Source organism: Grampus griseus (genome assembly GCF_964374135.1).
Source record: "Grampus griseus genome assembly, chromosome: 4".
NCBI lineage: Eukaryota > Metazoa > Chordata > Mammalia > Artiodactyla > Delphinidae > Grampus > Grampus griseus.
In genome coordinates this window covers 114,096,213-114,121,795 of record NC_138997.1, presented here as the reverse complement: position 1 = coordinate 114,121,795, position 25,583 = coordinate 114,096,213, and the positions used below count along the sequence as shown (strand labels likewise).

The following is a 25,583-nucleotide window of genomic DNA, read 5'->3' as shown; positions in this document are numbered from 1 at the left end:
CATTTGGAGGACTGCTAGAAGAACGCCAACATGGCTACACAAAAATAACTTCCAAAAGCACAATATATTCGCTTTAAAGAAGACTGGCACTTAAATCCTGGGAACCTCACTAGTCCGTTAGCCTGTTCACTACACCTTTGTGCTTTTTTTACCCAGGCACTCTTACTGTCAATCAATGGTTTTCAAAGCATGTTTCAAGAAATCTGCAGAGGTGCCCCACAAACATGGAGGGATGACCAGACGGAAAGACCAGACACATCAGAGTCTGGAACCCCAGCGCCATTCACCACAGGTGTCCATTTCATCTGTTTTATATTTGGGGTTTCAGAAACAGACTCACAGACATTGAGAACAGACTTGAGGTTACCAAGGGGGAGAGAGAGGGGCAGGGATGGCTTGGGAGTTTGGGATTAGCAGATGCAAACTATTATACAGAGAATGGATAAACAACAAAGTCCTACTGTATAGCACAGGAAACTATATTCATTATGTGTTAAACCAAAATGGAAAAGAATACGAAAAAGAATGTATATATAGTGACTTCCCTGGTGGCGCAGTGGTTAAGAATCCGCCTGCCAATGCAGGGGACATCGGTTCGAGTCCTGGTCCGGGAAGATCCCACATGCCATGGAGCAACTAAGCCCGTGCACCACAACTACTGAGCCTGAGCTCTAGAGACTGCAAGCCACAGCTACTGAAGCCCACGTACCTAGAGCCTGTGCTCTGCAACAAGAGAAGCCACCACAGTGAGAAGCCCGCCCACCGCAACAAAGAGCAGCCCCTGCTCACCGCAGCTAGAGAGAGCCCGTGCACAGCAACGAAGACCCAACACAACCAAGAAAAAAAAAAAAAGAACGTATATATAACTGAATCACTTACTGTACAGTAGAAATTAACACAACATTGTAAATGAACTATCCGTCAATAAAATAAATTGAAAAAATATGTATTGGGGGTTTCATCCAAACACAGCCCTTGAAAACAAGATTCCAGTATTTAAATTTGAAAATATTTTAATTCTAGGTTGTTTATACCTTGTTAGATTCCTAATGGTTTACCAGGTAGTCATAAATAAAATAGGGGAACAAATAAATTGTTAAGAATAAAATACATCTAAAAACTAACTTTAGGGCTTCCCTGGTGGCGCAGTGGTTGAGAGTCTGCCTGCCGATTCAGGGGACACGGGTTCATGCCCTGGTCTGGGAAGATCCCACGTGCCGCGGAGCGGCTGGGCCCGTGAGCCATGGCCGCTGAGCCTGTGCGTCCGGAGCCTGTGCTCCGCAACGGGAGAGGCCACAACAGTGAGAGGCCCGCGTACCGCAAAAAAAAAAAAAAACAAGCAAACAAAAAACTAACTAACTTTAAAAGAAAAATGTTAAAATGCAACTTAAAAAGTCACTTTTTAAAAAGAACAGGGACTTCCCTGGGGATCCAGTGGTTAGGATTTGACACTTTTACTGCCAGGGCCTGGGTTCAATCCCTGGTTGGGGAACTAAGATTCTGCAAGCCACACAGTGTGGCCAAAAATAATAATAATAATTTTAAAAAATAAAAAATAAATTAAAAAAAATAAAAAGAACAAATGTAAAAGGGCACTTTTTAAGTTAATCAGAAAGTCAAATGTGAAATGTTAAGAAAGAAAGTATCTGGACCAAGAGGTGCTTCTAGTTTAATGGTTTTCCTGGATTATCTGAACCAGTTCAGAGTATCATCTTTTAGAAAACATAAATTCACTCAAGGATGTCAGGAATTTTATATGAGAACTTGAAATGCAACTGAGAACTGTTATGGTACAGCTGCATTGTGGAATATTATGCAGCCTCTAAAAATTATGTTTAAGAGTTTTACTAATATACTAATAACTGCACAAATCTTATTACAAATTTTATTACTTTGGTGTAATTAGTTTAACATGAAATTTATCAATATTTTCACTTATATCTCATTTTTAAGATTTTAAATATTCTCCTAGATTTCCTTCTAGTACTTCCAAAGTTTCTCATATTGAGTTTTTCAAATCATATGAAGTCTATCTTGTGAATGTATTAAGTACAAACTTACACTTCTTTATTTCTCCAAATGGATAATCAATTATCCCCAAATCACTGACTGAATAATCTACCCTTCTCTTACTGGTCTGAAATGCCACTTTTATAATATACTAAATTCCCATTAGTATATAGTCTGTTTCTTTACTCATTCTTCTATTCCCTCATCCGTTTAGATATTCCTGAACCGATACTACACTTAACTATGATAGTCTTAGATGACATCTGTTAGGACAAGTCCCTCTCATTTTTCTTTTAAAAAATTTTGACTATTCTATTTTTTTCCAATCGAATTTCAAAATTATTTATCAGGTTCCATGAAAATCTTACTGCACTGACATTACAGGTTGATTTATCAATCATTATTTATGACCCCATTCAGTTCCCACAAAATATGGAATTACCAAAAATGACAGACATAATTTAAAACAGGTGTTAAAAAATAAAAGCCAAGGGCTTCCCTGGTGGCGCAGTGGTTAAGAGTCCGCCTGCCAATGCAGGGGACGCGGGTTCGTGCCCCGGTCCGGGAAGATCCCACATGCCGCGGAGCGGCTGGGCCTGTGAGCCATGGCCCCTGAGCCTGCGCGTCCAGAGCCTGTGCTCTGCAACGGGAGAGGCCACAACAGTGAGAGGCCCGCGTACCCCCCCACAAAAAAAAAATAAATAAAAAATAAAAGCCAAGAATTGGTGATGTTTGGCCAATGAAAGCTATCACAGTGAGGCATAAAACTTGACCCTTGTCTATGATAGGCATGGCAGGAAAAAAGGTCAGACTGACTTACTTCACTCTTATCACCCAACAGAAAAGGAAGCAGTTTGTCAGGAAAGGAATTTTTGCTAGTCCTGAACTAGGAAATGTAACCCTTCCTAAGGGATAAAAATAGCAGACGGAATCCTCAATTTGGGGGTGAGGGTAAAACAAGATTTTCTTTCACTTGGCCATTTCCAGCATCAAATGCTGCTAAAAGCTATGGTTTCAGCATCAGAGGCAACTACCAAAAACTCAGCAGAAAACAGAAATGTCAGTTCAGCTGCCACGGAGTAAGACGCAACTGAGTTTACTGACTCAAATGCTGAGTTCATTCTCACTGCAGTCACACCCAATGCTGCTGCCCAAGGAAAAAGAACAAGTTACCTGACGCGTTGCGTCACAACAGCAAGACAACAACACACGTCTATCGGCTGCAAAATTTCACCCTCCCTTTGATATGTCACCTGTTAGCATGAATATTTTTAAAGATGAGAAATAGGTGATACATTTTTCAAGATGTAGTCTTACCAGTTCCATCACAATTCTACCTGGCCCTTCAGTTGGGGCATTAAGGTGAAAGTTGTGATTTGGCTTCTATGACCATAAGGTGAAGGTAACGGCTCAACTTAGTTTTGAAAAACCAACTTCTTACATTACAAACAAATGAACCTTTTCAGATCTGTCCCTTAGATACTGGATGTAGCTCTTTAAAGTTTCTGTATTTTAGATCATATTATAGCCATTAACCACTTAGGATTTTGCTTCTAACTATTTCAAACGTATCAACTGAAACAGCTTAGAAGTTTTCATTTCTACTGTGTTCATTTTCCAGTACAACAAAGGCAGCAAAATTACTACTTATAATGGCTGAGAAAAGAAATAAATATTTTTGAATTTAATTCATTTATAAAGCTTCCAGCATAGGCTTATATGTGTTTTTATACGTGCCTAAGTCTTAGAAAAAGGTTATGATCTCAATAATGATGCAATACTTAAAACACAGCTTTATAATTTAGTCATAAATTTAGTCACTGTTTCTTACTAAAATCTAGAACTCTATCTTTTAAAGGAATAAGCTGAGTTCCACAAAATTTTGTTTCAAGGTTGTTGTGAAAGTAATTTTCAAAAGTTTTTTGTTCTGTTACAGGAATTTGGTTATTTCTCTGCCCATCTAATTGTCATTTTCAGTCAGATTTCAAATATTTTTGTTTTGACTCAATCTCTGGAAAAAGTTTTTTTGTTTGGGGTTGTTTTTTTTTTTTTAACAGCTTTATTGAGGCTTAATTTACATGCCATAAAATTCATTAATTTCAAGTATGAAACAATCAATGATTTGCAGTAAATTTATAGAGTTGTGAAACCATAAGTTTGGTAAACTTCACGTTGACTATAATACATAAATCTCTTCTACGTGGCAGTGGTCAGGGCTTTTGCACTGACTCATAGTTGCCTATGAATGAATTTAAAAGTCAGCTCTCCTTCCTCACATACATTTATGGCCATTTATCAGAAAAGCATCATAAACTGACCTATCCACAATGTCTATGATAAAATGTCCCCACTTCGATGTGTGCCCTTGAGTAATACAAAGCCTGCACAACTCTACATGGGGGTCCTGCTTTTCTTTAAATGTGAGGTTTAATCAGAGTCCCAACAATAAAATACGCTATGGAGGAAAAGCAGAAATTAATCTCCACACCTTGAGTTTCTAATCCAGAATTATACACTTTAAAGTACAAAAGAGAAGTCTCACATACGGTCCCTGATCTCAGAGAACGTCTAGGCTAACTGAATTAACAAGTACAAAACATGGGGAAAATCAACCCAGTGTACAATAGAATCAATGACGACACAAACAGTGGAATCAAGCATCAGTGGCAATCCACCACCCAGAGCTAAGGCGTGTGAAGAGAACAGAAGGTCGGAGGCGGGACTCCAATGGGCGGGACCTGGATATTCAAAAAGATGGAAGTGGATATGAAAGTCAGGGCACCTTCAAACATCAAGTTGCTTTTTCTTGCTTCTTTCTTACCCATTTTGATCATCCAGGAATTAAGAGAATTTCCTCTTTAGGGGTAATCTGGGGTTTGCCCAAGTCTAGGTATTATTTTTGTGCCCCAAAAGGGAGAGGAGAAAACTGGGGCAGTGTAGTTTACTGAAAGTCTATGTGGGATTCATCATCAGAGGACCTGGATTTAAGTTCGGCTCCACCAATGACTGTGTGAATAATTTAATTAACCTTTCTGGGCCTCAGTGTTCCCATTTATAAAAGAGTAATACCTGTATGACAAGGCTGTATAGAAATTACATGAGATCTGAGATCACGTGCACAGAAAATATCTTTTAAACTTTTAGGTAGTAAGTTATTCTTAGTGAGTTATCAAATTTTCATCCATCAACTGTCTTGAAATTCAGATTTCAAGAACTACATTACTATGTATTGTTTCATGAGCACTTAAGAGAATAAGTCAAAAATTTAAGACACTGGACTACTTTCTTTGTGGCGGGGGAGAGGGAGAGAGAGAGCGGGAGAGAGCGGGAGAGAGCGGGAGAGAGCGAGAGCGAGCGAGAGAGAGCGAGAGCGAGCGAGAGAGAGCAAGGCGGGGGAGAAAGAGATTAATTGAATGACTGATTTTAGGCGACATGAGATGGCTATGTACTAGTTTAACTATAATTTTGCTATAATCTTGCTACAAAATATGATGCTGACCCAAATTGTCTTTCGCAGTTCCTTGCCCAATATTCTTGGACTATCTGAATTCACACATGACACTGACTGACTCTGCAAAGAATTCTATTTTAATTAATTCATGTTAATTAATTTTCCCTTTTGAAAGCCAACTGCTTCTTTGGGAGAAAAAGTTTATTTGGAACTTTATTCAACAATTTATTTACTTATTTAGAAACATTTTAAAAAGGTTTTAGGAAACTTTATACTTATACTTTTACATCATGAACAAATTTCCACATGAAACTGGTACAGCGAGGTCATCTTTGTGGTACACTTTAAAATTTAATCCCATGGCTCTTACAGAACTCAAGTATCCATTTCAGACTATGAAACAATCAAGTTTTAGTGGGGTTGAAAGCTCTTCTTCAAATGAACCTGCATACTCAAAGCCTGAAAAGATATCATTAAAAAATTTTTTTTCAAAGTAGGAGAGAAGGTAAGGCCACTGTAAAGCAGACTAGCTGTTGGGAGTGGAGGCCTGAGAGGGGCCAGCCGACTTTGTGCCTTAGTTGCTTCCTTAGGTGGCGAGTGAATGGGGGGCAATCTGGGAACCTGTCTCCCAGGACTTCGGTGAGGGGGCTGTGAGATAACACAGGGAGAGAGCGGACGTCAGTGTCCAGCCGCTGCTCTGTCTGAGCTAGCATCACGTACAGTGTGACGCAAACAAAAGCAGTGCTGACTTCAATTGCCGCTGGTGTCAGAGGGAAAACAATACCTAGAGGCCTGACTTTGAAAAAATGAGCTTCTTCATTAAAAAACGAGTTAATAAAGCACCTGAAATCTTAAACTGGACCAGTAAGACTGTGAATTTTGTAATTTCAGTTTTAATGAATGTTAATATTTAAAGGAACAATAAGAAAATAATTTCTGAGTGACTATCTGGCCGGGTCCTTCAACTCAGGGCCAGTACTCCCCTCGAGGTGGCCTTGGGTCCGTCTCACCCCAACTCGCCACCACCAGCCCAGAGTTACTGCACCATCCCTGGCAGTTCCCCTGTACCCACAACTCTGTGAATAGTCCTTTGTGTATAAACTCTCCTCTAATTACCCTTATCTGACTGAGCCATCTGTTGGGACTCTGCATCGTACAATGGCTTCACACTCTAACAGTCCAGAGGAGTTCCCACATCATGACATGCTTTATGCTTTGAGTATTATCTTTGGTTTTCTTTGCTATTTGTTGTTTTTCTGGCTATCAGTGATGTTTACTATTTTTCATATGCTTATTAGGTGTTTTAAATTTCCTTTTTCTGAAAATCACTTATGCCCTTTGCCCATTTCTCTATAAAATCTTAGATTTTTTTAAATAAGTTTGAATGATCTTCAAATATATCTTGTCATTTGGATGAAAGGAATAAACATGTACTTGACTTAGCTTAAGCAAGAATGGGAGTTTAAGGACAGAGGGGTATCTCCCATGGAGCCTAAATGAAGGATTCAGCTGAGTGTTGGGAATGGACTAGAACTAGGGACTGGAGGGTCACATTCAGATTGGGAATCCTCTTGATCCATAGCTCATCTCTCCTTTCCTCTGCATGTCAGCGTCATTCTGCTTTATCACTACAAAATGATTTGCACTGCTTCCTGGTCCACGGGGTAGAAAATGATCATCACCCAACAGCTCCAAGTGTATAACTCCACTATTCAACAGGGCAGCCAGCAGAGATGGCAATCCTATACCCAATTCCAAGTTCCTCGGTCAGGTGACCAGTTGAATGAAAGTCATGTCCTACTAAGATGGCCAATTCTGTTATAACCGTGTATTTAAGAGCAAAGAAGTTTCCAGAGAAACTTACCAATATTTTTTGGATCTGTCTCTTCAAGCAAGGGAAACAAAAGCAAAAATAAACAAATGGGACCTAATCAAACATAAAAGCTTTTGCACAGCAAAGGAAACCATCAGCAAAATGAAAAGACAACTACTGAATGGGAGAAGATATGTGAAAATGATATTTCTGATAAGGGGTTAATATGCAAACTATACGAAGAGCTCATACAACTCAATATCAAAAAAACAATCTGATTAAAAAATGGGCAGAAGACCTGAATGGACATTTTTCCAAAGAAGACAAACAAATGGCCAACAGGCACATGAAAAGATGTTCAACATCACTAATCATCAGAGAAATGAAAATCAAAAGCACAATGAGCCATCATCTCACGCCCGTCAGAATGGCTATCATCAAAAAGACAACAAATAATAAATGTTGGCAAGGATATGGCAAAAGGGAAACCCTAGTACACTGTTGGTGGGAATGTAAATTGGTACGGCCACTATGGAAAACAGTATGGAGGGTCTTCAAAAAATTAAAAATAGAATTATCACATGATCCAGCAATTCCAATCCTGGGTATAAATCAGAAGAAAATGAAAACACTAATTTGAAAACATATGCACTCCAATGTTCATGCAGCATTATTTACAATTGCCAAGATATGGAAGCAAACTAAGAGTCTATCAACAGATGAATGGATAAAGAAGATTTGGCATATATATACACAATGGAATATTACTCAGCCATAAAAAAAGAATGAAAAATTTCACTTGCAACAGATGGATGGACCTGGAGGGTATTATGCTTAGTGAAGTTATGTCAGACAGAGAATAACAAATACTGTACTTTTTCACTTATATGTGAAATCTAAAAAATAAAACAAACAAATGAATATAACAAAACTGAAACAGACTTGCAGATACAAAGAACAAAGTAGTGGTTATCAGTGGGGAGAGGGGTTGGGAGAGGGGCAAGATAAGGAAAGGGGATTAAGAGGTATAAACTAGTAGGTCTAAAATAAGATACATGGACTCTCCTGGTGGTGCAGTGGCTAAGAATCCACCTGTCAACGCACGGGACACAGGTTCGAGCCCTGGTCCAGGAAGATCCCACATGCCGTGGAGCAACTAAGCCCGTGCGCCACAACTACTGAGCCTGCCCTCTAGAGCCCGTGAGCCACAGCTACTGAGCCCGTGTGCTACAACTACTGAAGCCCGCACACCCTAGAGCCCGCACGCTGCAACTACTGAAGCCCACTCGCCTAGAGCCCGTGCTCTGCAACAAGAGAAGCCACCGCAATGAGAAGCCCATGCACTGCAACGAAGAGTAGTCCTCGCTCTCCACAACTAGAGAAAGCCCGCGAGCAGCAACGAAGACCCAATGCAGCCAAAAATAAAATATAAATAAATTATTTAAAAAATAAAACAAGATACAAAGATGTAAACTACAGAACAGGGAATACATTTTATTATTCCCAATATTTTATAATTACTTTAAATGGAGTATAATCTATAAAAATATCAAATCACTATGTTGTAAACCTGAAACTAATATGAGACTGTAAATCAACTATATACCTCAATTAAAAAAAAAAAGCAGTCTATGCATTGGTGGACAGGCAGAATATACCTAGTTTCTTAAACTAAGCTGAACTCTGCCCTCCTATTCTGCCCAACCTTAGGGGTAATTTCCTTGCTCTGAAGCAACCCAGAATGACAAATCGTTCACATAATACCTTCTCAGATGTTTGAAAACAGATTTTGCTTCTTCTTTGCCTTCTTTTTCACCAGATTAAAAATATCCACTCCCTGAAATCGTCTCTGATATAAATCCTCAACATCTTAACCGCCTTCTGGATGCACTTCCCTCCCACCAGCTTGTCAGCGTCCCTTCTAAAGCACTGCCCCAGTAACAAAACATAAGGCCCCGATGCAGTCTGACAAGCCTGGTGCAATGTAATGGGACTATCGCTCCCGGTGATTAAGACTCCGCACCTCCCTTCAATCAGTTAGGAGCCAAACTAGAGTTCTGGAAATTCAACATTCAGAGGTGGCTTGTGGGTAAACTGAAACTCCCAGATCCCATGCACACAACTAACTACCAAGCAGGATTTACTCATCCTATACTTTTTTCCATCATCAAGAGAGACTCTGCCTTTTTCTAGCGCTGCTAAATTGCTTTTTTCCCTACTATTCTTTTTTTGTTGTTGTTGTTTTTGTTTTGTTTTTGCAGTACGCGGGCCTCTCACTGTTGTGGCCTCTCCCGTTGCGGAGCGCAGGCTCCGGACGCACAGGCTCAGCGGCCATGGCTCACGGGCCCAGCTGCTCCGCGGCATGTGGGATCTTCCCGGACTGGGGCACGAACCCGTGTCCCCTGCATCGGCAGGCGGATTCTCAACCACTGCGCCACCAGGGAAGCCCTTCCCTACTATTCTTAAAGCAATAGCCCAGATTAATCTGCTGCAGTATGGAATGAGAATAAGAAGCCTCCAGTAAAAGACAATTCCATACGACCTAGGATGATCTTTTATGTTTGGATACTGCCAGGCCAGGCACAGGCCCAGTTCAAAATATTGTAATATGTTCATTTTGGTGATAATATTTCCAATTATATGTATTTATATATATATTATATATATTACATAATATTATATATACACACACACACAGCCCTTTGGACAACTCTTTCATTGAAGCCTCATTTAATGTTTCATAGACAATATAGTGTCCAAGTTCAAGAAATACATAGGAACCTATGACAATCTAGCCATTTCATTATATAAAACAATAACTACGTTGAAGTGCATGAAAAGCAATGAGAAAGGAAAACATTTCTAATATTCCAAAGTCAAAGTTACATGTTTAAGACTGATCAATAGTGATATCCAAGCCTGACAAATTAAAATTAAAAAGCCTGTGATTAAAAAGATGTGATTAAGTAAATAATGTGGTGAGGAGACAATATACAAGGTCCTACTAATAAATCTTTCTGAATATGCCCTGAACTGTAGTAGATTAGTCTCACTATCGTTATATACTAAGATACATTTTATTCAAAGACTCAGCATCTTTCAACCACCCTAAGCATCTGCTTAAGATTTCCCTTTTTTTAGACCATATTTATAACAGGCTAGCCTACGAAATGCCCCTAAATTCATATACTAGATATGCATGATCTTTCATAACTTTCACTATTGCTCCTTTATCTACTGATCACCACAATTCCTCTAAAGGAAGTCCTTCCCTAAGACTATAATGTCAGCATCTTCTCTCAAGTATATTTCTTTTCCTCCTTATCAGGTGTCATTGCACAAACTTGAATTCTGGCTTCAAATCCTAATTGGACCATTAGAATTTATTTCTCTCTCTTCCTTAGCTTAGAGTGTACAAGTGAGACTACACCCTTTCCTATTAAGTTACAGCCCCAAGGGCAGCTTATAATGAAGCCAACGAAGTGTCAAATGTTCCTGTTCTAACCTAAATTAAAAATGCTGAATTTCCACCATTTCCTTTTTAAGTTTTCCAGGGAGAAACAGTTTCCCCATAAATATCTACTGCTGAAGAACACATACAAACGAAGCACAGTAGAGCCTTGAAAATTCAGTGCTCACAAAAAGCAAAACTGTCCTGTTTCTAGTCAAGGGGAATGCAGCAGAACATCTAAATGTCCACTAAAATCCTATCTCCCTTCTTCCATGGTTACCAAGTGTTCACTGGAATGTGGCTCCCAGCCAGCACTATATCTCTCAGCCCCCTTGCAGCTCAATATGGCCATCTGACCTGTTCAATGAAATATTCAATGCAACATGAACATAAGCGTTATGTGATATCTCCAGGCCTAGCCCGAAACCCCTCACAAGTCTAAAAAACCCTTCCATGCTCTTTTGAGTTTGGAAGCCACGTGCTGAAGACGACAGAGGAACTGGTCAGCTTAGGGTCCCTGAATGACTGTGGCGCAGACCTACTGCTGACCTAAAAAGCTACCTCAGAACCACTTCCTGAGAGACAGAAAACTGACTTAAAGAATACAGAAGTTCAAGTACTGTTGAGTCTTTTGTTTCAGCAGCACAGCTTATGCTAATCAACAGAGATAATAGAAAATTCATTAAAAAAAAAAAAGGTTTGGGGAAAGGAAATGGAGGAAAACCATACATAATGACTGTAACCTCTAATGTTGGATTCACATGAAAGACAAATGGTGCCCGTGGTTAAATAATTCCAAAGAGAAATAACCGACTGGAATAAATGCCTGGGCCAACGCACGGCCTCTTGAAGATTACTCGGCCAAGTCTTCACCTCTTCACCCATCACATCACCTCTCCCACAGGAATGAGAACTCACCACAGGACTCTGCCTCTTCCCGATTTCAGACAGCAGCTCATTATCTCAGTCCCAGCTGTCCATCCTCTTCCTTCTCTCACGTGCCAGCACTGTGGCCTCATGGTTAGATGTAAGCCTAATAGTGGAGAACTGCTGGAACTCCTACGCGTCTTCACATCCTTCCTCTTGTTTGTCCAGTGTACCAGTTCCTGTTATTTCAGCTCCACGTACAGTGACCATGACTTCGTGACTGGTCCTTGTTAATGTACTCACTTGCCTCATCCCACTATACATACACCGGAGTACTAAATCCAGATTCATCTTCTAAAATAACATTTCTATGACTACTGCCAAAATCTTGGTATAGAGCCTACAGATCAGGGGCTGGCAAACTACAGCTGGCAAACGGGCTGAATCTGGTCTGTTGCCATTTTTGTAAATAAAGTTTATTGGAACACAGCCATGCCCTGCATGGCAGCTTTTACACTGCAACGGCAATACTGCGGAGTTGTGACAGCTCATAGGCTGCAAAGCCTAAAATGTTGACCATCTGGACCTTTATAGGAAACGCTTACCAACACCTGGTATAGACCAACATCATTTCTCAGAAAGACAACGGCAGCTATCTTCTTATACCTCATTCGTTTAGCACCACTACGAGCACCTGTACTAGCAGAATAAGAAAAACCAAGATATATAAATATATATATATGGCTCCAAAAATTTTAAAGATATGGTACTTACTCTTCAGCAATTACTAGTGTACAGAGAAAAAGAATATTCATGGCGGAGCAGGCATGCTGGTAAGATACAGACACAAAAAGCCCTGATGTAAGGGAGTGTACAAGTACCAAACGAGTAGTAAAATGAGTCAACTAGGCAGACACAGGAAGGAAGGATGGGGAAAAAAATGGGCAGAGGGCCTGAGTATACATTTTTCCAAAGAAGATACACAAATGGCAATATGTACAGGAAAAGGTGCTCAACATCACTAATCATCAGAGAAATGAAAATCAAAACCACAATGAAGTACCTCCTCATACCTGTTAGAGTGGCTCCATTCAAAAAGACAAGAAATAACAAGCGATGGTGAGGAGGTGGGGAAAAGGGAACCCTCCTGCGCTGCTGGTGGGACTGTAAATTGGTGCAGCCACTATGGAGAACAGTATGGAGGTTCCTCAAACAATTAAAAATAGAACTATCATAGGATCCAGCAATTCCATTTCTGGGAAGTGGAAATGAAAACACTAACTGGAAAAGATATCTGCACCCCCATGTTCACTGAAGCATCATTTATAATAGCTAAAACATGAAGACAACCTTAGTGTCCATCAATGGATGAATGGATAGAGAAAATATGGTGTACATATACACAATGGAATATTATTCAGCCATAAAAAGAAGGAAATCCTGCCACTTGAGGGGTGGGTGAAATGGAATGGATGAAGGAGGTCAAAAGGTACAAACTTGTAGTTATAAAATAAATAAGTCCTGGGGATGTAATACACAGCATGGGGACTATAGTTAATAATACTGCACTGTATATTTGAAAGTTGCTAAGAGTAAATCCTAAAAATTCTTATCACATGAAAAAAAATTGTAACTATGTATGGTGATGGATGTTAACTGGACTTATTGTGATGATCTTTTCATAACACATACAAATATCAAATTATTATACTATACACCTAAAACTAATGTAATGTTATATGTCAATTCTATCTCAATTTCAAAAAAAAAGGAGGAAAGATGATTTCCATCTAGTAATCAAGACAGGTTTTATTTATGAAAATGGTGAAGCCAAGGTCAGACTTTTAACCAGGAATAGAACATCGGCATGGCAGGTGGAGACAGCACAAGGCAAACTGTTATTTATGCTCTATGAAACATATTCCATCCACGAATTGGTTGTTTTTCAACTTCAAGTTTCAACCATCAGCAACCATGCTTTGGGCTTTTGTAGTACTGCTTTCTGTGAGCCTCCAATAGCATCGGTCTCATAATGCCTCTGGCTTTTCTCCTTTTTTTTCTTTTCCTGCTCTTCTGCTTTAATCCTTCCATTCAGAGACTTCTGGTTGGGCTGCTCTTCCACCGGACAAGATAAGGCACAAGCTAAGCTGCTGTAACAAAGAGACCTAGAAGCACGTGGGACTCAAGAGAGATGTTTGTTTTTCTGGTAGGTAGGCAGTTGAGGGTAAGAGGACACTAATGCCATCCAGGGATGCAGGTCACTTCTATCTAGTTGTCCCACCATCAGCTAGAGGGTTATATGCCTCCACAGGGTCCAGGCTGGCTCACCCCTTCCACATCTTCATTGCAGCCCATGGGAGAGAGTAAAAGGTAGAAGAGAGAAATCAGTTTCCTAATTAAGGATGTGAACAGAAATTACACTTCTATGTCACATGAGATATCCAGAACTTGGTCACACGCTAGCTGCAAAGAAGGCTGAAGAACGTAGTATCTAGGAATGGTCCAATACACTAGAGCTGGAGTGGCAAGATTAGTTATACCTGAGCAAATAGGCTCGGAAGTAAGAGGATCGCTTGTGTTTTTCAACATAATCCATCCCCAGTCTAATTTTTTAATGCAGTGCTCTCCAAACTGTATCCTGTAGACCACTCTCCTGGGAGAAGTTACTAGGAATGCTGTGGAGTAACAGAGATCTGTGATCAACCTCCTTCCTGCTCTCAGATCGTCCCAATGCCCATTAGCAAAGGTACGTAGTGAAGGAACACATCTAACTTGGTATGGCTTAACCCAGAATTCTTCAAACTTATAAGAAGAGGGAATTTGTTTTTCTGAAACATCTATTAACATCCTAGGAATCAATATCCTACAGGATATCAGTTTGTGATACAGAGTTTAATTTAATAAACATAATTCCTATAAGGTTTTAATATGGTATCTAAAGCTCTAATACAAGTCAAATCAAGGACCATACTTCCCAGAGAATACTTCCTGCTGCCTCATCAGAGTGCTTACTAGACCCCCAACTCCTTTCAGATTCCACCCTCTGTGCTTATGCCCATTCTTCCTACTCCAAATATGTCTGCTAAACCCTTCCTTACCCTGCTCTCAGAGCTTAGTCAAAATCTTACCTCTTTTCATCTCTTCAATTTCTAATGATGTTTCTTCTCTGAATTCTTTTAGTGTTTGTCTCTGATGTTTGACTCTCATGAGCCAACTGGTGAATGAACACGTATGTATCTCTTTTACGTGTCTTGTCTTCCCCATAACTTTTAAGGATCTTCTCTGCAAGCTTTCAGATCTAGCATGAAGCACCACAACTCCTCCACTGAGCTCTCAGGGCTTAGATAAGAGTCAAAACCCACTTTAGACACAAGGGAAATATGAGCAATTAAAATGCGACAGACCAGGGCTTGGCTCTGAAAGACCAAGAGCATGAGAAGTGGCACCTACATCTCAGAGGAGACGAACCTAACACCAGGATGGGGGAAATAGAAGCCAAACTTCCAGCTAAAGCATTCTGAGGAATCAAGCCAGAACCAGCTCTTAGAGCTCATGAGGGTGACGGCAGCACGAGTTCAGGTAGCAGCTGGAACCTCCACTGCCATCCTGTTTACCCCCTCTGTCCCCAAAGTCTAGAAATGCTGGGACAGTGGCATGAATCTTCGGGATTTATCAAAAGTCCCGATTCAAAGACCTCAGATTCTAGGCTGTACAGCAAAAGAGATGAATGGCAACCACTATACAGGTTTACCGATCCAATATTTGAACATTCAACAGTATTCAACACATTTTGCTATGTACCCTGAAGGCACTCCCTTAACCAGCCACCAAGTTCTGGAAGGCCAATGGATGATAATCTTACTCATGGCAATTCCATGCTCTAGAGGAATATGCCCCGCTTCTGCAGTGGTAACGGGGGCCTTGTAATAGGTAAAGGTCTGCATGTTTCTTAATGTCAAAAATTATATTCCTTTTTTTTTGGGGGGGGCGGTTTCCAAAAGGTTAATTTTATATTTTGCCCAGGAAAATATAAAATTGTATCTTACAAATAAAAATTTTTATAATTGATTTTAAAATTACCATTCTAGCTCGTGCACTACAACTGCTGAGCCTGTGCTCTGGCGCCCGCGAGCCACAACTACTGAGCTCACGGGCCACAACTACTGAAGCCCGCGCGCCTAGAGCCCGTGCTCCACAACAAGAGAAGCCACCGCAGTGAGAAGCCCGTGCACTGCAACGAAGAGTAGCCCCCGCTAGCTGCAACTGGAGAAGGCCTGCTCACCCAATGCAGCCATAAATAAATAAATTAAATTACCATTCTAAATTATTTAAGTTTTCATGACTGAGCTTTTAGTACCAATGATCTAACACTCCGAGAATCCCATTTAGGAAAGTCCTCAGTGGAGAAAAGCGCTGCCTTCCCCACATATAAACAATCATCCTAAATCACCACCACACTTTCAGAACAGCCAAGAAAACACTTAGACGCCAGGTTGTCCTTACAGAATTTATGTTTCACTAAACTATGTTGATTATGTCCTTTAAAAATCCTGATGTGAAAGCATATCTACAACAAAGCAATTAACCAAATATAATTGAAGGCTGCTTTCTTTCACTAGAAAATACAACACATACAAAGATTACTTTGATTTACTTTAAAAAATCTTCAATATTCAAGCCTCATATCACAAAAGGTGGATAATAACGATTTAGGTGCCCCCCCTGGCTAGAGTCAGTGGGGAAGAGGAAATTGAGAAGTTCAGACCTGAAGAGAATACACCATTAAGGAGTCTATATGACATTGAGTTCTTTATCATCTATCCCTTCATTCCTCTACCCAACAAGCATTTATTATGCACCTACTGTGACGGGGCAGAAGCCATCAGAGATAAGGAGAAATTTGGGATTGACATGTGTACACTGCTATAGTTAAAATAGATAACCAACAAGGACCTACTGTAGAGCACAGGGAACTCTGCTCAATATTCTGTAATAACCTAAATGGGAAAAGAATTTGAAAAAGAATAGATACATGTATATGCATAACTGAATCACTTTGCTGTACACCTGAGACTAACACAACATTGTTAATCAACTATACGCCAATATAAAATAAAAATTAAAAAACAACCAAAGGGCTGAGAGAATCCAGGTGGGAAAATCATATGAACCCAACTAACTATAATACAGGGTAAGATGAAGTACTGCAGTTACCGTGGGAGTGAAAAGGAAGGTGTAATTAATTCTGCCGGCAGACACCTGCACAAACCACATAAAAACTGGGGTGAGGTGGGGGTGGGTGGGTATTGGAACTCAGCCTTGGGGGATGAGAATTCAGGAAGGTGAAGAGGGAGGGTGATGGGGGCAGGGGCAACGCTGCCCAGGGAACATCATAAACGCCACCAGGGACAAGCCACAAGGAGAGGTATTAGTCCATCGTGGCCAGATGGAGGCCTTGCAGGGCATGGAGTGGCAGGTGGGACTGGAGGGATGAAGCCACACGATTTCTGGATCATCTGTTGCTTCTGTTTTACAGTTGGCTTACCTTGGTTTGGCTAATAACAAACCCACAAAAGCGTATTTACAAGGTCAAAAGAAACCATACTTTCTCCTGAAAAACGAAAATTGCTTCATGATGCGTTATCTGAAACATTCCCAAAGCAGAGTTGCAGAAATGAGTTATCAGACTATAAAATGTCACAACATATATCCTCTAGCAAGGGCTTCGACAGCCAATGCTATGCTGATCTGTTTGCACACATTTTCTAAAAAATATTGTTTTTCAGGTTTGTGGCCACATTACTGTCAGTCTCTCTAATAAAAATGCACACTTGTATTCCAGTTGCATTACTGGCGGAAAAAGCAGTTATTCACCAACAGCTTTTAAAACCCCCTCTTCAAACAGCCACTCCCCTACTAGGGAAACTTATATACCAAAACAACATATTTAACAAGAGACAGCCACACGTGAACACACACACACACCAACACACATGGCCAGAAAAACAACAAGAATTCATCAAGAAGAATGGTAACTTCTTTCCTCCAAACAGGTTCAGGGCATTTATTATTTATTGTTATGCCTAAGAGGTTGAAAATAAGCAAATCTATCTTTTGGTCCCAGAAATGAGATTTGAGCAATGCATTCATTATAAAAACACTCCTACTACAACAAAATAATTGAGAGTTCCCAGTGGAGTTAAATATTTTAGGATTACCACCTGTGTCCACAGCACTTTTATAAACCAAACCGCCTACTCAACCTGGTAAATACCGTAAGACCCGCAGACAGAACCCAGATTCATGGTGTGACCCTTGTCAATCCTGAAGACTTTTTCCTCCCTTAAGTCTGCCACAATAAAACCTTGTGTACCTGTCAGTTTCTTAATATGAGGTTCAATGTTTTATGTTACTTCTTGTTTCTGCTCACAGGCTATAACAATTTCAACTCTAGCTCCATCTCTCGCCTCTCTTTTCACTGCTCCCTATTTCTGGCCCTCAAATCAGAGATATTCTCTTCAATGGACTTTGCTGATAGTGCAGGTTTCACATATCATTTCTCACCAGTATTGTGAATCCTACATTGAGCTCTAATTATCCTCAAAAGAGCTGCCTAACAAAAGCCTGGACTGCATGCCCTCCATTCCTGCAAACTAAGGTTAAAGTGATGTAAAAACAAATAACATCGTTTATGAGTTAATTTACATAGGAAACTCAGAATTAAGAGATTAACAGGACTTAGTAGTTGACCCAAACTCGATTTTTACCCAGGTGAGGAAAGTGGAGGTGGCAAGAAAATAGGAAGATTTAGAACAGGTGAGGGTGGTAAGAAGAAAAAAGGTGAGAGGAGAGTAACCACCACCTTTAAGAGACAACAATATTTGTGAATTAAATCTCAATTAAAACAAAAAGAGAACCATACCATCAAAAGTAGATTCTTAGAGCAACTCAATTCAGTGCAGTCAGTATGTGTGGAACACTTTCTGTGAGTGAAGCACTAAGCAGGCTTCCGCCATTAACTACGTAGAACATATTTGTTCAAACGCCAAAGAGCTGACTTTTGAAATTTAATAAAATCTTATTTATGCACCACTTTTTCCCATTAAAAGAGATCACAGAAAAATGAGTGAGGATATGCATGGAGGGAAAAATGAAGGCAGAGAGGATGAAACCATAAGGATGGTAAATACATAAAAGGCATGTCACAAGGTCTTAAACATTTGTTAGAAGATGGGTTGAACATCTGACCATAAGCTTTCTGGCAGCCAGTGCGTAGAGAGAACACCTGTGGCTGTATACCTCACTGCATAATAAACCCCAAATCAGTTCAGGAGAAAACCAATTCTAAGACTAAGACTAGACAGCAGTTTCCTTCATGGGTCCTCGTAAAGAGTACCTCTTAACTGACTACCAGGTTTCACAGGCCTGTTTCTTGAAAGGTATGCCAATGAGGAGAGTTTAGTAAAACATTTGGGTGCGGGATCCCATACCACGCAGTCTAAATACCTAGCTCAGAGAACAGAGCTGGTATTTGTTTTAAAAACCAGGAAAATTAATACTGTGGTAAGTTAAATGGGATCAAAAATTAGATACTTCTAGAATATAGCTAAGATAATGCTATTTTATTATCTATTGGTTTATAGCCTGTACGTTAGGCCAAGATGTCTACTCTATAATGGCTTTAGGGTTCTAATGCTAGATTCTCTTGAATAAGCAACAAGTCACAGGCCATGACAGAATTAAGAATTAGAGCAAGACAATTCTTAATTCCTAAGAGAATACTATTATGCCATGCTCGCCCCATGTCAAATAAATTCCAATTTCTTTCTAAAGGGGAAAGTTATTACAATCATTAGTTAAAACTGCCACTTTACTGGCTGCCTAAGGTCATAAAAGAGGATTTTCAACCATTAAGACAAACATTCTGACACTGACAATATTTTATTATTTTATAATATTTACAACCCGCAGTAAAATAACAAAATGGCAATTTTAGAGATGGAAAGGGCTTTTGAGGCCACTTAGACAAACCTTGTTTTGAAAAGGGAGTAAAACAGGCTCAAAGTAGACTGAATGACTTGGCTAACTTCAGGAGCTAAGTGGCAGGGCCGGGTTAGCCCTCAGATGTCCCAGTTGCCTAACACCAAATGAATTAGCTGCTCATTTCTATTCTGTGAAGTAAATACATCTGGTTTTATAAAGCTATTAGATTAACCAAATTGAGCCTCTGGTTTTCTACCGTAGTTTCATAGGGACCTCATTCAACAAATATTTATCTGCCAAGCCACAAAATGATTTCCCAGCTTAGAGCTCGCTGTAAAACAGAATACTGGTAAATTGCAATAAACAGTAAAGTAAACCAAAAATAAGCAAACAAAAAACCCAGCCCTAATACCTAAGTGCCAGGAAGGTAGTAATGTTTAACATTTAATAGACAAACCGGTCTTAAACTACTTTGAGACCAAAGCATCCATGTCTTTTCTACAATGTAAGTACCATCACCAACATACAAATCAACCACTGTCCTCAGGAGAGAGCTCTGAAATGAGGATTATAGTACACAGCGCACCAGTTACAAACACATGAGGTAGAATCATAGGAACGTGTCAAACGAGGATGACACGTTTATTAAATTCAAAAGATAAAAACAACGAAAACAACTTCTAAATTAACATTTGGTGGTGGCATTATAACATGTATATGCTTTGTTTCTATGAGTTAAAAAAAAAAGCACACTCAATACTTAAACTTCTCTGCAAAGTACACCTGATTTTTTAAAAATTTTAAACATAGCCAATGTAGGGACCCAAACACTGTACTGGTGGCTTGAAATCACATCAGGGAGTCCCTCCAACTAAGTAGCAGAAGAACCAAATTAAGAAAGGCACAATCAGGCAAGAGCTTTCTGTTTAGTGATAATTTATCAGGCACCATGATCACTCAAAGCTGTGTCCTGGAGAACAAGACAGGCCAGCAGGAGCTGTGGATTGCTGGGACAACCACTCAGCCACAGCGCTGCAAAGAAGCAGAGATGCTGAGACTGGAACGTAACCATGGACAACAGGCCATGCCTTGGCCAAAGGTAATATGGCGTGCTCTGGCTCTCTTATGCTTCAGACTTATGTCCTTTAAAAAGCAATTCTGGGCTTCCCTGGTGGCGCAGTGGTTGGGAGTCCACCTGCCGATGCAGGGGACACGGGTTCGAGCCCTGGTCTGGGAAGATCCCACATGCCACGGAGCAACTGGACCCATGAGCCACAACTACTGAGCCTGCGCGTCTGGAGTCTGTGCTCTGAAACAAGAGAGGCCACGATAGTGAGAGGCCCGCGCACCGCGATGAAGAGTGGCCCCCGCTCGCCGCAACTAGAGAAAGCCCTCGCACAGAAACGAAGACCCAACACAGCCAAAAATAACAAATAAATAAAATATTTTTTAAAAAAGCAATTCTGCTATACTAAACATACTCATGTTGACAAACTTTTTTTCTACCCAAAAAAACACTGGCAATTACTTACCTACCATGTGAAGCATAAAAACTGTCTATTTTTCAAAATCACTAAATGCTCCTCTAAGGCACACTCCTTTCAGAAGAGGCCAAATATAACTGGTAATGCTTACTTGAGATACTATTAATGACAAGTCCTTTCAAGCTAGGATTTCATGAGCTGTCAGGTCACATGTATCACTTCTTTTTTTCCTGCTGCTTTCAGAGGCTCTAGGGATCTGAATGTTTACAGCAAAAACGTATGGAAATAACACCTGTCTTTAGCCACAGGACTTTTCATATCAAATGGAGCAATCACAAAACAGTGAGACCTTAGAATGAAAGATGTCCCTACAACCAGTTAATGTGACTTGCAGAAAATGGTTTAGTAGCCCTACCTAAAACTCCTAGGCAGCCAGGATATTTCTGTCAGTTTCTTTATGGTACAATTTCAAAGAGCATATAAAGAAGCACACTCAAAGTTTCTCTTTATTCTTTGGGGGTCTTTAATCAGACAAGTGAAATGATGGAAACATTTCTATTTCTAAGGTTCAGCAAATTGACTTAATAGCATGGACAGTCAAGACCTAAAACAAAAATCTGCAGATTAGACACAGTCAAACATAAGGCTTCTTAAGATGATTCCCCTATGATTAAGCCTAATAAGCCCCACTGTATCACTTTCGACCTCTTTTAAAAGAGTATCCAATTCCTGCTGGGGCATGCAATGGCACTACCCTGGATAGCATCAGGTGGGAAACATGAAGAGTTTAGAGTTGATAACCTGAGAAACAGCAGCCAGTCTTAGGATCCATAAACATTCTACTCAAAATGTTAAATAGATTTAACAGAAAAGTGAATCAATCATTTAAGTTTAAATGGTGTACAGTGAAGGGGGTTCCTTGTATCGGGTTGTCTTACTGTTTAGTATATCTTTGACTGTAAAGTGCATTTATAATAAAAACACAAATTTCACAAAATGAAAAAAGCCTCTCTCTCCCATTAGTCTATTAAGTCTACCCTTTTACATTTTAAGAAGTTTGCCCCTGTCCTAGTTATAAGGAACAAAATGCCCTTCCTCATTCCCTTTCTAACATTCAGGGAAGGCATTTTAAAAATGCACTTAAACATTTCTCCAACCATTCCAAACTCTGAAGCCCTGAGAGAGCTGGAGGGGGAAAAAAAGAGAAAAATTAAAAGGACGTGAAAGTGACAAGATACTGGTAATGACATCGCTTACTTTCTGCTCTTCTTGCAAAGTGCACGCACAACTGGAAGAAAAAATAAATCTTTTCCCGGTTAACAATCTGAAACTGATTTATGAGGGTGGGGAGGCGGTGCTGGGGACTAAAACGCAAACCACGCTCTCCGCAACCGCGCACACCTGGAAGGCTCTAGTTTAAAGGCTGTCTTTCCTCATCAGGCTCAGAGTTTGGGCTCCTGGGCGCCTGTCAGGCTCCATCACAATCCCAGTTACAATCAGTACTTTCCCCCGTCTTCCTGTGTCTTTTTTAGTGCACATCCACTCTCCTCCCTCCTCCCAAGCGACGGCTCTTCACAGACCACAATACAACTGTGTCAGGCCAACCGTTACCCACCAACACACACTCATGATTCCCCCGACTCTCAAGTCTCGGAACAAAACGCGAATTTTTCTTCCCTCTTTGAAAGGGAGGTGCTCGCGGTTTTCAGGATGGAAATTCCACTCTCCTACGACAGTGCACACTCGGGGCACTCACTCTGCTCGCGCTACCGTTTTCTTAGCCCTTTTCGGTCATTTCGGCACCGACGATCGAGCCGACAGCAAAACGGCTCTGAAAACTTATTCAAGACCGTAGTTTGGACGCGGAGAAACTGCCTGCCGAGGTAACTGTGCTGCGCCCCGGGCCGCAGCCCCATGGTCGCCGCACCCCAACTTAACCGAGGTGATGCGCCGACGCACATCCTTTCCTTCCTGGCCTTTCCTTCCCTCAGCCCCTGGGGGTGACCCCGACTTTGGACCCCGGGGCCCACTTCCGCGGCCCGGGCGACCACCTGTCGGGGTCCTCCCGCGCGCGAAACCGGGGAGCCAGCAAAACGCAGTGAACGTCCCGGCCGCCGGGCTTTCGCTCCCGCGGAAGTTGCCCCACGCAAACTTTTCCAGCCACCTCCCCCCAGCTCCCCCCCGCCGCCGGGCTCGGGCTTAACCTGGGGCATCGGCGGTTGCGGATGCGTTCGGCCTTGGGTTCCTGGGGTCTGCAGCAGACGCGCGCGCCAGGGCCAGGGGCCCCTCCGAAGCATCATTCCGCCCGGCGCGTCGCTCCCGCCCCAGTCAGCGGGCCATCCTCCGAGCCGGAAGACTGGGAGAGGGCGTTCCCGGTGGGCGCAGCCTCGCCGGGCCCCCGCCTCCCAGCGAAGCGCAGCGCGGGGCGGGCTAAAGGGAGGGTGTGTCACTCTTCTCTCCTCGTCTTCGCACGCAACTGGGCGCTAGACTGTTTTCTTTCCTCCGACCAAAATTTTAAAACGGAACGGGGAGAGAAAGAGAGCGCGGGGGAACAGCCCTTCGCATCTCGGGTTTCCAGGGGCAGCGCGGACGCTGGGACGGCCTCGCTTCTTCCAGCGGAAGCCCCCTCTGAAATGAACGAGAGCGGGCCCCTCGCACCTTGCGGGCTGTTGATTTCAAAACTCGCGAGTAATTCTGGGTACTCAGTGCCCTTGGGGCCGTCTGCTGCCTTCCACCCCGCCGGCAGGGAGGCGCGGGCCTGAGTGGCCATCTGGAGAGAGGCAGGGTCTCTCTGAAAGTTTCCCTCCTGGACTGAGAGGAAAGGAGGGAGAGAAGCAGGTCCACCAAGGCGCCACCTCTCAGTTGGCTCAGTGCGGACTGCGGGCTGCGCTGCTCATTGTTGAGCGCTGTGACGGTCACCCCAGACCTACTTCTGCCAGACGTTTGCGGTGACCCACCCAGAGCTCTTTGGGACGAGCTCTCCCACAGTCGAATTGGCTTCTCCTTTTCAGCACGTTTTTAACTGAAGGAGCTAAGGAACAGGAACTGTCTTCTCGACAGCTGGGAAATCTAATGTTTTGTCTTGGAGACTTTTTGTTTGTGAAAACAAACACAAACCATTTAAGAGCAACCTAGTCCAACTTTCAAAGAGCTTACTTACAACAGAGTTGCTAGATAAAATACAGAATGCCCAGTTAAATTTGATTTTCAGATAAACAAAACATAATATTTTTTAGCATAAGTATGTCCCAAATATTGCATGGGTCACACTTATACTTTTCTATGAAATATTTGGGATATACTTATACTAAATTATTTATTGATTAGCTGTAATTAAATTTAGCTGGGCATCCCATATTGTTATTTGCTAAATCTGCAAGAGGCTTGAGTTAATGAGTCAAAGCTAGCAAACAGTGCAACAAGTGGCAAATCTCACCTGATGACGATCTCCTTTCTTTATTGAAAAAAAGATGTAAGTTTCTATGATAGCAAAACCTTTGTCACCACTTAAGGCTGATTCATATGTGTTAATGAGCATCTGTGTTTCAAAATACCGTTGCCCTGCACAGATAGTGACGCATTAAACATTAAGTCCACATGGGAAGTAATTTACCTTACCTGAGTCCTTTCCTTCTATCTGCTAGTGCTCCAAATGAAAGAGACTTGTCTACCGTGAATAAAGCTGCAATAAACATGGGGATGCAGGTATCTTTTTGAGATACTTATTTCATTTCTTTTGGATACATATCTAGTAGTGGGATTGCCGGATCTATATGGTAGTTCTCTTTTAATTTTTTGAGGAACCATTATACTGCTTTCCATAATGGCTGCACCAATTTACATTCCCACCAACAGTGTACAAGAGTTCCCTTTTCTCCTGTAGCCATAATATGGAAACAACCCAAGTGTCCATCAAAGGATGAATGGACAAAGAAAATGATATATAGATGTTGTTCATATATATAATGGGATATTATTCACCGATAAAATAGAAGGAAATCCTGCCAGTTTGACAATATAGATAAACGTGAAGGACATTATGCTAAGTGAAATAAGTCAGAAAGACAAATACTATATGATCTCTCTTATATGTGGGAGCTAAAAAAGTCAAATCCATAGAACCAGAGAGTAGAACAGTGGTTTCCAGGGGCAGGAAGGTGGGGAAAATGGGGAGATGCTGGTCAAAAAGTACAAACTTTCAGTTATAAGATGAATCAGTTCTAACAGCCTAATGTACAGCATGGTGACTATAGTTAATAGTACTGTATTATACACTTGAAATTTGCCAAGAGAGTAGATCTAAACTGGACTAACCACACCGAAAAAAAAAGGTAACTCTATGAGGTGATAGATGTGTTTATCAACTTGATTGTGTTCATTCACAATGTATACATATGTCAAACCATTGCATTGTCCATTTGAATATATACACTTTTTATTTGTCAGTTAATTATACCTCAATAGAGCTGGGAGGGGGTCGAAGAAAGAAGTTTTATTTGGAGAGAAATGGAGAAGAGGAGGAGA

General features: G+C 41.2%; 1 protein-coding gene across 1 annotated transcript in view; it reads right to left on the bottom strand.

The window, feature by feature from the left end:
• MCUB (mitochondrial calcium uniporter dominant negative subunit beta) overlaps window positions 1-23,403 on the bottom strand; it is a 91,518-nt gene extending 68,115 nt beyond the window's left edge. The window contains 1 exon segment of the mRNA XM_082653730.1: window positions 23,264-23,403. Coding sequence (XP_082509856.1) covers window positions 23,264-23,359 — 96 coding nt within the window. The 5' untranslated portion in view covers window positions 23,360-23,403.
• Window positions 23,404-25,583: the final 2,180 nt, after the last annotated feature.